The sequence below is a fragment of the Phyllostomus hastatus genome, unplaced genomic scaffold (genome assembly GCF_019186645.2).
Source record: "Phyllostomus hastatus isolate PE091 unplaced genomic scaffold, TTU_PhHast_1.1 phas_scaffold_39, whole genome shotgun sequence".
Lineage (NCBI taxonomy): Eukaryota > Metazoa > Chordata > Mammalia > Chiroptera > Phyllostomidae > Phyllostomus > Phyllostomus hastatus.
In genome coordinates, this window is record NW_025334028.1 from 17,850,967 (window position 1) to 17,866,353 (window position 15,387).

At 38.6% G+C, this 15,387-nt stretch overlaps 1 protein-coding gene across 2 annotated transcripts in view; it reads left to right on the forward strand.

The window, feature by feature from the left end:
• Positions 1-15,387, forward strand: part of SMARCAD1 (SWI/SNF-related, matrix-associated actin-dependent regulator of chromatin, subfamily a, containing DEAD/H box 1) — a 102,340-nt gene that overhangs the window by 37,446 nt on the left and 49,507 nt on the right. For both annotated transcript variants that reach the window (XM_045820326.1, XM_045820325.1), the window contains one exon: positions 8,357-8,460. In XM_045820326.1, coding sequence (XP_045676282.1) covers positions 8,357-8,460 — 104 coding nt within the window. The remainder of the gene's footprint in view (positions 1-8,356; positions 8,461-15,387) is intronic.

Consider the following 15,387-nt stretch of genomic DNA (forward strand, 5'->3'; position numbering starts at 1 on the left):
ACTGTATTATTTTGAGACTCAGATTCTTTCCTTTCACTATTGGCCTCCCCGTATCTTCCTGCATCTCTTTTATGGTAACCTGCATCCTTTCATCTAAATTGCGCCCAAAATCAACAAATTCTGTGAGCTTTCTGATCACCAGTGTTTTGAACTGTGCATCTGATAGATTGGCTATTTCTTGGTCGCTCAAAAGGATGAGTCCTGGGGGACTGATTTGTTCTGCTGGAAACATGTCTTATCTCTTTCCCTGTCTCTCCTTTTTTTTTTTTTTCCCCCTCGGTCTGGTCGCTCTTGTTACCGTGGGGGGTGGAGCCTTAGGTGTTCACCGGGGCTGGGCACCCCAGACCCTAGTTGCTAGCTTGTGACGTTATATGTGGGGGTGGGGGCGGGGACGGGAGGGAACAATGGCAGTAGTTCCGTTCTCCTGGGCTCAGACACCTCTTCGGGATCCTGGGCCGCGAGCTCCGCCCTGGTGTACAATTGCTGCCTCACTGGGTCCGCCAGCTGCAACTTGGGCACTCAGGGATCACCGCTGCGTTCTTGCACCCTGGATGGCTGTCGCGCTGATTTCGCACCAAATTTTCCCCGACCCGCGCCAGCCCCGCGCCCGCCCGGCTCGTCATCCCCTACCAGTCTGGATGTACGGGTCTACTTCAACTTCTTGGCTGTCTGACTTCCATTCAGATAAATCCTCTATCAGTTCTGAGTGATATTATGTCTGTAAATTATTGTTGTTCTAATCTTGGTTGTGCGAGGTACAGTGCGTCCACCTATTCCTCTTAATGTTGCTCTTTCTAGTGGAATCAGATAGTTCTTACAGAATTCTTTCATATTTTAAAAAGTCAATTCTCTCTCATCTTTACCTGAGTCCTTTCTAGATTTCTAACTTCAAGATCACTGATTCTTTTTTTTCCATCTGGTCTGTTCAGTTTTCTGAGCTCTCTAATTCATTCTTCATCTCATTTATTGAGTTCTTCAGCTCCTAAATTTCTTTGGATTTTTTAAAAAATTGTTTTTTTATGGTTCCAGTTTAGTTGGAAAATATCCTTTTGGTCACTCATTTTATTTTTAGCTCATTGAACTGTCATTCTGAGTTTTTTTTTGTATTTCGAGTGTTTTCAGAACTGCGCTCTTTCAAGTCTCTGTCATTTAAATCATAATCTTCCATGTCTTTGATTTTATTTTTTGTATATAATTTTTCTTTGTAAATTACCTTGTTACCTTGGTTATTCATAGTACTTATAGATTATTTCTCTGCCTGAGCATTGGAGGGATTGAAATCTGCTCGAAGTACTTTTTACTTTTAATTGATTAGCACTTTAATAAGCACGGGTCTTTCTTTTGTTTTCCAGTAGAAGGTGCTGTAACATCACACAACTGCAGTTTTTGTTCTCTCCTACCTGCATCACTGGGAGTTCTGAGATCTCTGCGGGGCAATATCCCAAGCCTCTGGCAAATGTGTCATATTCCCCAAGGTGGTAGGCATCCTCTTTATGGCTTGGTGGCCTGGCCTGAGTCTGAGGGCATGACCCCCGTGGTGGTGTGTAGCAGGTGATGGGACTCTGGGCCTTGAGTTCCTGACACTGCTTCCCTGTTACTGGAAGCTGCCAACCATCCCTCACTTACTGAGGTGTCCTAGTGGGCCCTTTACCAGGTTGTGCCATAACGGGTTGGGAAAGGGTTTAGGGGGCGTGTTCTTCCTTCTGCAGCTTTGTGTATTCCATTCTGTTTAGACACAGTGAGTACTGGCCACTTTGTCTGGAATGTTACTCTTGCCCCTTCATGACCTGCCTCCACTGTTGCATGTCTACTGAAGGTGGGTGGGCTACAGGAGAAGGTGTGGGGACAATTCCCACGTCTGTGTCTTTTGTTTGTTTTTTATTCTGGCAGTTCAACCAAAGCCACTCACTCTGCACACTCTCTTCACAGCTTCTTCACCCCCTCTCCTGGGTTCAGCTTCAGTGTGTACCAGCCAGGCAGTACAGAATGCTGCCTCTGCCCCTCTGGTCTGCCAAGCGGGGGGTTGCAATCCCACCTGCCACTGCTACCACATTCTTTGTGGCCACAGAAAACACCAAACTGTGACTGTGGTTCCTGTCTCTGTCCTTCTGCCTGTCCTGCTTCCCCTGCTCACCCCAATATACTCACCTTCAGAGGTTTCATTGCATAAATCTCTTAGATGTCTTTATGTGCTGAGCAGGGAATCTCTTGTTGAATTACAGTTCTCCAATATACAACTTCTAAGGTTTTTTCACTCTGCCAGGATGCTGATGTCACTTCTGGTTTGCCTTTTTAATAAAAGAATTCTTTATTTTTCAATTATAGTTGACACAGTATTATACTACTTTCAGATGTACAGCATAGTGATTAGACGTTTATGTAACTTACAAAGTGATCACCCCAATAAATTTGGCACCGATCTGACACCATATATAGATAGTTACTACAGTATTATCAACTATATTCCCTATGCTGTACTTTACATCCCCATGACTGTTTCCTGGTTTGCATTTTTAAAAATCATTTAATTTATCATCATGAACTCGTCAGCCCAGTTGATTTAATTAACATTTATTTTTCCATTTTTGTGTTATTATAGTACTAAAATAAATAGCCTTACAAGTAAATGTTTATGTTATTATTTCTTTAGGCTAAAATTCAAACTAGGATGCTAAATCAAAGGATATGCATATTTAAAATTTTAATATATACTTACATGTTACTTTTTAAAAGATTTTGCCAATTTATTCTTTCATTAACTGTGTGAATAAATAAATGCCCATTTTCCTAAGTGACGTCTTTTACACTTTTAAATTTTTCAAAACTCAAAAAATACACAAGCGGAAAACATAATGTGTTCCCCTGGCCTGCCATTCCTCTTAAAAAATTATCTACTGCATGTCTGCCCCCCACAAAGTATATTGTATTGGAGTGGATTCCAAACTTGATATTATCTTATCTGTGTGAAATATTTAAAATCTTTAAAATATTCCAGTTTGAACAAGGGAACAGTATTATGCTGTAGGGGTGCTAGCTACACAGAATGTTAAGATTTTTTCCCTTATTAGCTGTGTGGCCATGGGCAGTGTTTCCTTAACTATTCTGTTTCTCTATTTCCTTAGCACTATAATGGTATAATAATAGCACTGAACTCATAGGTTGCTGTAAGTGATAAAGTCAGTGTAAATTTCTTACTATAGTATGGGACATATGGTAAGTACATAATAAATGTTTACAGTTTCTTATTTATAAGTGGCATCTGATGATAGAAGATGGTATAGAAGGTTGACAATCTTCCTCATTACTGTGCCCCTAGCAGTAATTATAAAAGTTTCTAAAAATTAGTAGTCTTAATGATCATCTGTTGAGCTGTAAAACAGTTTGGAAAATTTTGCATATTCTTTCTTGTTCTCATAATATCTCAATATTCCATAATGTTTCCATTGAAAGATTTGTAGAATAACTATTCCACAGTAGTATCTAACTTTTTTCCTTCAGCAATTTATATCTCTCAGCTAACTCATAAACTTAAATGTTTATTTTACACCTAGTACTATGTGCCAGATGCAATTTTAGGCACTGAGGATACAGAAGGAAACAAAATGGGCAAAAACCTCTGCCCTCCTGGGTTTATTAGTCGTCATTAAATTTGAACTTCAACTGAGTTCTCATTCTGTACTATATTTTGATACTATTTTTTAATGTCAGTCAGCAAGTTATAAGGAAAGAAGAAATCAGGGTTTTCGTGTGTGTGTGTGTATGTGTGTGTGCTTTTTTAAAAAAAGTAAACTTCCATACTTCATCTAGGAATGTACTGGGCAGTCGTATCAGTCATCTTCATCCTTAGTACTACATACATTTTTGAGGTAATACACGGAATGGTGGCTTTGTCTTACCAAGATAGATAAGCCTTTGATATAAGGTATCATTAAGATGGGAAATTTTGAGTGGTATATTTGGCCAATTTTCAACAGAATGCCTTTGCAAATAACTGTAAGAGATCTTGGACAGTTTTACAAGTCATGGTATTGGAATCGGTTTTACAACAAATTAATCTTTTATAGACAATATCATCTTGCATATTAAACAGTGGTATCTTTTATACATTGCTTTCTGAAAGTTTTTGCTTATGGATACTAAGTTACTTATGAACACTGTTTTAAAAAAATAATATCCAAAATTTTTCCCTATTTTAGAAGCTACTAATAGGGATTTATTGATGGTGTCAGGAGTTTCTGTAGCTATTTTTTTCACTTCTATATATGTGTAAGAATAGGTAAAAACATATTTACATGAGTGTAGTACTGTCATATCTGCTGTTCTGTAACTTTTTCATTTATTAGAGACATCTTTCTATGTTATTTTAAAAGTCTGTCTTTTTTATAACAGTGGCATTTATGTGTGTATCCTAATTTGTCTAATATCTTGGGCATTTAGACATTTTTGGTAACATTTTTGTGTATATATGTCTAAGCAAACATTTCCATTAGTTCTGTGGAATAAATAACTGGAAAAGGAATTGTTGGACTAGAAGACACAGAGCTAAAATTCTGAGGTATATTTCTGGGTTGCCTTCCAGAAAGGCTATTACAATTCTAATCTTAGAATGAAAAAAAAAATTTTATTTTCCCTCTCTTTAATTAATAAATTGAGCCTCTCTTCATTTTTTTTTGTTGAACTGCCTATTTGTGTTCATTGTCCATATGTTTTTAATCAGTCCCATGTTTTATCTTTTGTTTTTAAATACTGAATTTGCATGAAATATATTGTTACCTGGGTATGAGATACATCTCTATTTTTTCTCCCCTGAAATTGATGTGATGAGTGCTCCCAATAAAAGATGAGAATTTATGAAACACATAATTTGAAAGTGATATTTAGCATAGCATACTAATTTGTGTTTTTTTAGATAATATAGCAAATATTTAATCAATAAATAGAATAGGTTTAAAGATAGGCAACCAAGTATTGTGTGCTGTTACATAAACTTTGGTACTAAAATTTTAGTTTTGAATTTTTTCCAACATTTAATTGCAAATTTTTGCCATTAGCCATTTTATGTGCATGTAAAGATTTGGTGCTGTGCAAAAAAATGTATAGACGGATATTTAAGGCTGAAGAATTCTTTATTGACAACACAAAGTTCTAGGGCTTTTACAGAAGAAACATGTAGGTGACATGGCATAAATCATCTAGTTTGAAGCTTTTCCAGATTTAGACTATTCCCAAGGTGCTTGCTTAACACCAACAAAGACAAGGTCAAGCAGAAGTAAAGCCTGCTTGAGTGTTGTTAGTAGGGTAATAATATGAGTGTAATGATCTATAGTTTTAATTTGAACATTTCACCTAAAATGTCATATGATGTGCTTGAGTGTGATATGTTACAGAATTAACATGCTTACAATTTTATAATAAAAGGGGGGCATTATTTTTGCCGGACTCTGTGTATGGGTGATGATGAGGTGGTGGTTATATTTCCCCCTTCTTAAAGTGGATGCTGGAAGTTAGTTGGCATATGTATAATGCACATATATGTTATCAATAAGTTGAGGGAAAAATTTAAGCATTCATGTTAACATGTGTTTGTTATACTTTAAAAGGTTATTAGCATTCAGTTATTTTGTTATAGTCAAATTATGAAACTTTCAGGCTTAAAAGCTGACATGTTTACATTTACTTTGAATATTAATATTTCTACAACTTGTATTTCTTTTTTAAAAAATATTTCATTGATTATGCTATTACAGTTGTCCCATTTCCCCCCTTCACTCCCCTCTACCCTGTACACCCTCTCCCACCCACGTTCCCCCCCTTTAGTTCATGTCCATGTGTCATACTTATAAGTTCTTTAGCTTCTACATTTCCTATACTATTCTTACCCTCCCCCTATCTATTTTCAACCTACAATCTATGCTACTTATTCTCTGTACCTTTTCCCCCTCTCTCCTCCTCCCACTCCCCTGTTGCTAACCCTCCATGTGATCTCCATTTCTGTGGTTCTGTTCCTGTTCTAGTTGTTTACTTAGTTTCTTTTGGTTTTGCTTTAGGTGTGGTTGTTAATAATTGTGAGTTTGCTGTCCTTTTACTATACATGTTTTTCTGTATCTTCTTTTCTTAGATAAGTCCCTTTATAATTTCATAAAATAAGGGCTTGGTGATGGTGAACTCCTTTAACTTGACCTTATCTGAAAAGCACTTTATCTTCCCTTCCATTCTAAATGAAAGCTTTGCTGGATAGAGTAATCTGGGATATAGGTCCTTGTCTTTCATGACTTGAACTATTTCTTTCCAGCCCCTTCCTTCTTGCCTGTAAGGTCTCTTTGGAGAAATCAGCTGACAGTATGATGGGAACTCCTTTGTAGGTGACTGTCCCCTTATCTCTTGCTGCTTCTAGGATTCTCTCCTTCATTTTTTACCTTGGCTAATGTAATGATGATGTGCCTTGGTGTGTTTCTTCTTGGGTCCAACTTCTTTGGGGGCTCTCTGAGCTTCCTGGATTTCCTGGAAGTCTATTTCCTTTGCCAGAATGGGGAAGTTCTCCTTTATTATTTGTTCAAATACATGTCCAATCTGTTGCTTTTCCTCTTCCCCTTCTGGTACCCCTATAATTCAGATTTTGGAATGTTTAAAGATGTCCTGGAGGTTCCTAAGCTTCTCTTCGTTTTTTTGAATTCTTATTTCTTCATTCTTTCCTGTTTGGTTGTTTCTTTCTTCCTTCTGGTCCACTCTGTTGTTTTGAGTCCTAGTTTCCTTCCCATCACTCTTGGTTCTCCGTTCATATTCCTTCATCTCTTTTATGGTAACCTGCATTTTTTCATGTAATTTGTGCCCAAAATCAACCAATTCTGTGAGCTTCCCGATCACCAGTGTTTTGAACTGTGCATCTGATAGATTGGCTATCTCTTGGTCGCTCAGAAGGATGAGCCCTGGGGCATTGATCTGTTTTTCTGTTTGAGACATGTCCCCCCCCCCCCACCCTCTCTCTCTTTTGGTCTGGTCACTCCTGTTATGGTGAGGGGCAGAGCCTTAGGTGTTCACCAGGGCTGGGCACCCCAGTCACTAGATTGTGACGTTTGTGTGTGGGGGCAGGGGCGGGAGGGAACAATGGTGGTAGCTCCTTTCTCCTGGGACCTCAGACCCTTCCTGGGATCCTGGGTTTCGCGCTCTGCCCTGGTCCACAATCGCTGCCTCACTGGGTCCGCCAGCTGCTGCTTGCATACCCAGGGTCCACCCGCTGCGATCTTGTGCGCCCCAGATGCTTTACACGCTTCCCATTGCCCTATGCGCCCAGTTCTCCCTGTTCTCCGCAAGCCACCACCTGCACCCGGCTCCTCTCCACCCCTCCTACCAGTCTGGATGAACGGGTCTACTTCAACTTCTTGGCTGTCCGACTTCCATTCAGATAAATTCTGTCAGTTCTGGGTGTTATTCTGCCTCTAAATTGTTGTTGTTCTAATCTTGGTTGTGGGTGGAGGTACGGTGCGTCCACCTATGCCTCCATCTTGCCAGAAGTCTTACAACTTGTATTTCTAACTGCATAGTTAGGGTGCTAATATAATTAATACTGAAATGTAAAACCTTTGTTAACTTAGCAGATGCTTTCATATTAGCACAGTAGTATGTCTCAAGAATTTGTCCTCTGAAAGTAAAAGTATTTAACAAATAGATCAGTGTATACAAAGTATAAATATGTAACATAGCTTTTAAAAATCATATACAGTGAGTGTGCTTTTCTTTTAGTCTTGGGAGAATATGCAAATTTCCGTTACTGTTAGATTCTTGTGTTATACTTCCTTCTTTTTAGGTTAAGAGCATTAATTGCTGGAACTGTTTATTTTAGTTCCTCCTCATTTATTAAATGCGAATATTAACCTACTTTGTAGGTTTGTTTTGGAAAGTAAATGAAACAGTAGTTTATAAAAGCCCTCTGCAAAGCCTGGTACCTAGTAAACAATTATTGATGTCAGTTATGCTATTCAGATAAGCTGTGCTGATGGGACTCAACTTTTTCTTACCTATGAACACTGAGTCACAGGGGAGAACCCCTTCCTCCCAATATTGCTCTGAAGAAATTGCTTATCAGTTTGGTGATGTACATTTTTATCAAGAAATGTGATGGTTTACAAATACATGATTATGGTGATTTCTTCTTTTGAATGATTGAAGAGTCTCTGTTCAGTTTTCCTTCAGTTCTGTTAACATTTGTTGAGTATACATCATATGTTGAAGAAACAGCATTGGAACTGCTGCCAAGGGACTATCTACAAATGCATTCCTTATAGTGACATTTTTGCCTTTTTTTTCATTAATGATTTACATACTGATGTGTGCAAATTTTGTGTGTTCTCTGTTTTAGAAGGTGGTGGACCCAGGAAAAGAAAATTATCTTCTTCTTCAGAGACATATGAGGACGATGAATTTAATGATGAACAATCTATAAAAAAGAAAAGACTGGATCATGTAAGTTACAATTGAATTGCAGTATCAAAAATTAGCTGCTTAGGTACAGAGTATGTTGTCCGTGGATATCATACCTGAAAATATACCTAACTGAATCTTCTTTCTTCTCTCTCACTACCAAGTCAGGATTTATTTTTGCATTCTTTTGTGACTGTTTTGTTTTCTTTTAAATTTATATAGTGTTAATTGCTTATCTCTGAGTTATAAAATGAATTTTTATAAGTATTCTAGTGGATATAATTTTAAATTAAATGTTATTTCATGAAAGTTTTACATACATGAGGTTATATAACTCTAAAAAAACAGCTCTTTCCATCTCCAGCACCATTTCCTCCTCCTCAGTGGCATCTCCTCATAACTCTTCTAGGTGACTCTTGATATTTAACTGGTTACCTTAAAATAATAGTTCTTACGCTTTTATTGGGTTACTCTAGTTTTTTTTATTAACTTTTACTTTATGAGTAGGACTACTAAGAGAACTGCCAGTGAAACCAGGCATAGTCCTACCTCTTTCTTGGTAGGACAACGCAATTTTTTCTTGGTAGTCAAAATCAAAATAAATCACAATAACACAATAACCTCTTTCTTTGCCTGTGATTTACGTAGTATAAGAATCCCAAAATAGCCGGGTGGCATTCTCTTCCCTAATTTAATAGGACAATTTTTATGTCCCTACATGGAAGCATTCTTCCATTGGAAACTAATACTGATGGGGGACTAAAGAATTCTGTGAGTGGGTTTTTAGGTGTGAGGAACAGCAGTAGTGTGAGAGCATAGGCCCACATTTTAGTTTAGAGACCTACAAATAATGATTATAAGGGAAGTAGCATCATATTTATTGCTGATCCTAAGCATTTACCCTTCTACATTCTGTAGAACAACATGTCAGGGTGTTATCTACAGGTTCACATGCTGAACTTTCACTAAGTAATACTACTGTTTGTAAGCCAACTGTTTCTAGCTATTGAGGCACATGGTAAAATCAGTGAACTTCTTGGGCATGAATCCATTGATGCACTCCCAGTTAAATTAGCTCCCTGGTCAGAAATATTGTGTCATGGTGTAGTATGACTGTGAATTGGGTTTTCTGTATAGCTATATAAGATGTGTTAATTTTCAAGGGCTGTCATAACAAAGTACCACAAAATGGGTAGCTTAAATAACAGAAATAGATTATCTCACAGTTCTGTAGGCTAGATAGATGTCCAAGATAAAGGTGTCAGAAGGATTGAATTCTTCTGAGAGCTGTTCCTTCTTACCTAGATTCTGGTTCTTTGCTAGCAACTTGAGTGTCTGCTGACTTATGGATATCCATCTTCATCTTCACATTGCATGCTCTCTACACGCATGTCTTTCTCCAAATTTCCACTTTTTATATAAGGACAACAGTGATTATATTAGGGTTCACCCTAATGACCTCATTTTTACTTGATCACCTCACTAAAGATCCAGTATCCGAATAAGGACACATTCTGAGGTACCGGGTGTTATTCAACATATGAATTTGCGGGGGACACAGTTCAACCCATAACATTTACCAGAAGGAGATGAGTAGGGAAGGTAAATTTATACTCAGAGCAAGTTTCTATTCCAGTCTCTTCTATAATGAAAGAGATTCAAAGGAATCAACTTCCCACCTAATAATTGGCTTAATATTCCAAGGAATGGTACTATCATGGGAACTCATTGTTGGCCTCTGCTCTTGGCAGGTTGAGTGCTCAGTAGTTGAAATAGCCAGATAAATACTGATGTGGGAAAATCTCACCTTGTTGATCTATATGTACAGCCTCAATATCTGTTGCAACGGCCATTTATTTCATAGATCCATTGAGCAAGCATCGAAGTGGCTGTGATCTTAGTGGTCACATAATGGTCATCTTATCTACCTGATTATTAGATATCTGCCCTACAATAGATGTACTTTGCTGGGCATTCACATGAAACACTGTTAACCTTGCATTGGTCACTGACCTTCTACTCTTGTTCTACTTAGCTACTGCCCATGGTATACCATTAATCTGTACCTCTAATCTCTCTTTCTATACCAAATGAACAACAGGTACACTGCCCCAAGTTGTGGGCAGGGCTAATCTCTTAAATGGGATTATGTATATATAGTTGTTCACTTTCAGCTTCTAACAATTACATAAGCCCTTTGAAAACGAAGTTCAAGATTTGCCCTCACTTCATCTGATCATAAAGAATTTCCCAAGGTGCCATTGATACTGGTTGAAGGAGGGGCATAGTAAAGCAGAAGTAGGTACCATGGAAATCTGAGAATTATTTGTACCTTATTATTTGTACTTACAACTTATTTGTCCCTCAGGTCCAGTCTCACATAGACCATTTTTGCTTGCTGTTCCTCATCCTCCGTGATAAGTTTGGTGGGTTAGCTACCCAAAGTATACAATAGGTTAAGTCTCATGGTCAGTTGATACTGCATGATCAACCATTCTGCTGCTCTCAGGAGCCCCTATCAAGCCAACAACTATTGCACAAAAAGAGATCAGTCCCCTGTTTTAAAAACATTAATTATACCAATGGAGTAAATATGTAAGAGAATAGTTTGAACATGACCTGAATTTGCATTGTCTGTGTGCAATTTTGTCCATGATAAATACCAGCTGAATACAGAAGATTTCATCCAGCTGAACTGAACCACATTGGAATACATAAAATGCACACACCTCAGAACATCTACTGGCTGCCTCATTTCACTGTTTGTTATCCCACAAGTTTATGTTTTACTATTATTTCATATTTGTGAACTTCGCTGTTGGAAAAAAGCACTCACTCAACATCTCAAACGTATCTAACCATTCTGGTTCAAAAATACTTAGCAGTGCATACAAAAGGAAAGTTTCAAGTATTGAGAAGCTTGAAACAAATGTTTGGAAAGAAAAAAGACCATGTGTTTTATCCTGAGGAATAGGCATAAAGGAGTCCACGTTGTCACAAAATAACAGTATATGCTTGGACCACTTTCAAATGCTGTGAAGTCAGTAAGAAGAGGTATAAAGAAATAGAAGTGTAGCCCCCATGGAAAATAATGTGGAGTCTCCTCAAAAAACTGAAAATGGATATTTTACCATATGACCTAGCATATACCATATGACCCAGCAATTCCATTTCTGGGTATTTTCCCAAAGAAAACAAACACTAACATGAAAAGATACATGCATCCCTATGTTCATTGCAGCATTATTTACAGTGTCCAAGATATGGAAGCAACCTACATGTTCATCAATAGAGAATGGGTAAAGGTGATGTGGAGGCTGTGTGTGTATACACACAATGGAATATTACACAGCAATAAAAAAGAATGAAATCTTGCCATTTCTGAAAATATGGATGATCTAGAGGGTATTATAGTGAAATAAGTCAGGCAGAGAACAACAAGTAATTTCACTTACATGTGGAATCTAAAAACAGCACATAACAAAAACGGACTTACGGAAACACACTAGAGGGACAGTTTCCAGAAGGCATGGGGTAGGTGGGAGGGTAGTGAAAAGGGGAAGGGAATGAGTCAGTGATACTGTTATAAGTTGGCACAGTGATAGGTGATGACTGGAATTAATGGCGTGATCACATTGTAAGGTATAAAAATATCAAATCATTATATTGTATACCTGAAATAAATATAGCCAATAAAAAATTGCATACTGAAATTTAAAAGTAAATTTTAAATAAAGAAATAGAAGAAAAGGAAGGGTTGTTCTACATTTGGATTAAAATACAAAGAGTGAAAAAATCAGGACCGATCCGATCCATTTTTCACATGAGTCTTTATCTCTTACCAAACTGAGCCTTGTGTTTTTAAATGGATTTTATTGGTTATGCTATTACAGTTGTCCAATTTCCCCCCCCCCCATTCCCCTCCGCCCTGCACACCCTCTCCCACCCACATTTCCCCTTTTTAGTTCATGTCCATGCGTCATAGATATAAGTTCTTTGGCTTTTACATTTCCTATACTGTTCTTAATCTCCCCCTGTCTATTTTCTACCTACCACTTACGCTACTTATTCTCTGTACCTTTTTCCTCTCTACCCCTATTCCCACTCCCCTGCTGATAACCCTCCATGTGATCTCCATTTCTGTGATTCTCTTCCTGTTCTAGTTGTTTGCTTAGTTTGTGTTTGTTTTTGTATTTGTTTTGGCTGTTAATAACTGAGTTTGTTGTCATTTTACTGTTCATAGTTTTGATCTTTTTCTTAGATAAATCCCTTTAACATTTCATGTAAGAAGGGATTGGTGATGGTGAACTACTTTAACTTGACCTTATCTGAGAAGCACTTTATCTGTCCTTTCTTTCTAAATGATAGCTTTGCTGAATAGAGTAATCTTGGATGTAGGTCCTTGTCTTTCATGACTTGGATGAAAGAATACTTCTTCCCAGACGCTTCTTGCCTACTGAGGTTTCTTTTGAGAAATCAGCTCACAGTGTTATGGAACTCCTTTGTGGGTAACTGACTCCTTTTCTCTTGCTGCTTCTAAGATTCTCTCCTTATTTTTAATCTTGGGTAGTGTAATGATGTGCCTTGGTGTGTTCCTCTTTGGGTCCAACTTTGGGACCCTGAGCTTCCTGGACTTCCTGACAGTCTATTTCCTTTGCCACATTGGGGAAGTTCTTTGTTATTCAAATAAGTTGTCAATTTGCTGCTCTTTCTCTTCTCCTTCTGGTCCCCCTATAATTTGGATGTTGGAGTGTTTAAAGATGCCCGGGAAGTTCCTAAGCCTCTCCTCATTTTTTTGAATTCTTGTTTCTTCATTCTTTTCTGGTTGAATGTTTCTTTCTTCCTTCTGATCCACACCATTGATTTGAGTCCCAGTTTCCTTCCCATCACTGTTGGTTCCCTATACATTTTCCTTTATTTCACTTAGCATTGCCTTCATATTTTCATCTAATTTGGGACCAAATTCAATCAATCCTATGAGCATCGTGATTACCAGTGTTTTGAACGGTGCATCTGATAGGTCAGATCTCTCTTCGTCGCTTACTTGTATTTTTTCTGGAACTTTAATCTGTTTTTTCATTTGGGAGAAAATGAAAGGGAGGTTCCTTTTTTTTTTTTTTTTTGGTCTGGCGTGCCTGCTGTGTTTAAGGGGTGGACCCTTAGGACCCTTAGGTGTTCAGCAGGGCAGGGTAACCCCCGTCGCTGCTTTGTGACGCTGTGTGTAGGAAAGGGGTTGAGGGGGAACAATGGTGCTTGCTCCACTCTGATGGATTTCAGTCACTTCCCCCACTACCCACAATCAAATTGGGCCCTTCTGGTGCTGATTCCCAGGTGGGTGGGTTTGTCTATATTCTAGGACCCTGTGGGTCTCTCCAACGAGCTCTCCTATGAAGCTGGGAGTTTCTCCCACTGTGGCCTCGACCCCCACAGGTGTTTTCAGTCGGTGGTTTCAAGCTTTATTTCCCCATACTGGAACCGGTCGGTCTTTCTTGCTCCCCAGGTGTTCCTCCCAGTTTATCCGCATGTGAATGTGGGACTGCTCGCTCCACTAGCCACTGCCTTGCTGGGCAGCTGCAGCCTTGCCAGCCTCGCTTCACGCTCCATGGCTTTGCTGGGTCCACCAGCCGTGGCCTTGCCCACCTTAGTCATCCACTGCTGCTTTGCGGAGAGTTCTCTGGGCCCCGCTGCCCGACTCCGCCCCTCCTATTGCCCGGCTCCTCCCCTCCTACCGGTCTGGATGGATGTTTCTTCTTTAACTCCTTGGTTGTTGGACTTCATACAGTTCTGTTTTCTGTCAGTTCTGGTTGTTTTTTGTTTTTTTATTTTTTATTTTAGAAAATTCCTCCTCTTCTTTTTTTTATGATTTTATTTATTTTTAGGGAGAGGGGAGGGGGGGGAGAAAAACATCAATGTGTGGTTGCCTCTCACGTGGCCCCCACTGGGGACCTGGCCAAAAACCCAGGCATGTGCCCTGACTGGGAATTGAACTGGCAACCCTTTGGTTTAGAGCCCATGCTCAATCCATTGAGCCACACCAGCCAGGGCTGTTTTTTATTTTTAAATTGTTGCTCTTTTTTTGGTTGTGCGAGGAGGCACAGTGTGTCTACGTATACCTCCATCTTGGCTGGAAGTCCAAACAGCCTTTTAAAAGAAAGTCAGCTGTAGAGTTTATTGCAGGTACAGCAAAAATAGGTGGACTGCCCAATCTGCACTTAGTATTTTTACTTAATTTTTTCATAATAGAGGATTATTACAAAAATAAAAGCAGAACTTCAAAATAAAGAAACTTTTAAAATTCTTATAATGTACCAAGTCTGTCCCTCTACGAAAGCTTAACCAAAATTCTCTTTTTAATCTTTCTTTTTGCCTCCCTAAACCAACACTCTAATACAGCATCTTGATAAAAGTGTGATAGCAGCATTTATGGCTTGCTTTTTGAAGTGAACATTTAAAATGCTAATTGCTATTACTGTAGGTGAGAATGTAGATACACTTATAGAATTATGGAAGAGATTTAACATCAGAGTTGCATTGCTACCATTGTAGAAGCCTGTAGTGCTACTAGAATGTTACCTTGCGTGTGATGGAAAATTCTCCTTGACTTCCTTTGTGATTCTTCAGAAAATTTTTTAAAATTCAAAACAAGTGCCTTGACATAAGAAGACAGTTTGGATTTGAGGAGTCAGTAAGTGAAGATGTTGAAGAGTTGTCAAGGGTCCCATGCTGATCTAGCCACAGAAGTCCTGAAACAGGTTGCAGTAATGGCCATATAGATGGAAATGGTGATGATGGAGAACAACAGGAAGGAAACCAAAAGGCTTCACAATGACAGTGTAAACACATCAAGTTATCGGGTCTTCTAAGTGTTATTGAGAACAGTTAAACTGCTTCGAAGAAAATGGGTTTACTCCTGAATGTAATAGAGAATCTTGAATGGTATTCAGTTGAATTAGAAACATCCAGGCAACT